Genomic DNA, 395 nt, shown 5'->3' with positions numbered 1-395 from the left:
CTACCTCTTCCCCTACTCCTCCTTCCAGCCCTGCTTCCCAATGCCGTGGTCCCACAACTCCTTCCTATGGCTCCTCTAACGATTCCCCTACTTATCCTTCCACCCCTGCTTCCCAATGCCATAGCCCCAGGACTCCTTCCTATGGCTCCTCTAACGATTCCCCTACTTATCCTTCCAGCCCTGCTTCCCAATGCCATAGCCCCAGAACTCCTTCCTATGGCTCCTCTAGCTCTTCCTCTACTCCTCCTTCTCGCCCGGCTTCCCAAAGCCGTGGTCCCAGAACTCCTTCCAATGGCTCCCCTAGCTCTTCCCATACTCCTCCTCCTCGCCCTGCTTCCCAAAGCCGAAGCCCCAGAACTCCTTCCCGTCACTCCTCTAGCTCTTCCTCTACTCCT

General features: G+C 57.0%; 1 protein-coding gene across 1 annotated transcript in view; it reads left to right on the top strand.

The window, feature by feature from the left end:
• The window catches only part of LOC116548564 (vegetative cell wall protein gp1-like), a gene marked incomplete at its 3' end in the record, with an annotated part of 1,049 nt that extends 660 nt beyond the window's left edge, over window positions 1-389 (top strand). Inside the window, exon 2 of the mRNA XM_032273957.1 lies at window positions 113-389. Coding sequence (XP_032129848.1) covers window positions 113-389 — 277 coding nt within the window. The remainder of the gene's footprint in view (window positions 1-112) is intronic.
• Window positions 390-395: the final 6 nt, after the last annotated feature.

Source organism: Sapajus apella, unplaced genomic scaffold (genome assembly GCF_009761245.1).
Source record: "Sapajus apella isolate SASKATOON/1434 unplaced genomic scaffold, GSC_monkey_1.0 scaffold15463, whole genome shotgun sequence".
NCBI classification, from domain to species: Eukaryota; Metazoa; Chordata; class Mammalia; order Primates; family Cebidae; genus Sapajus; species Sapajus apella.
This window is presented reverse-complemented; position numbering and strand designations above follow the sequence as displayed.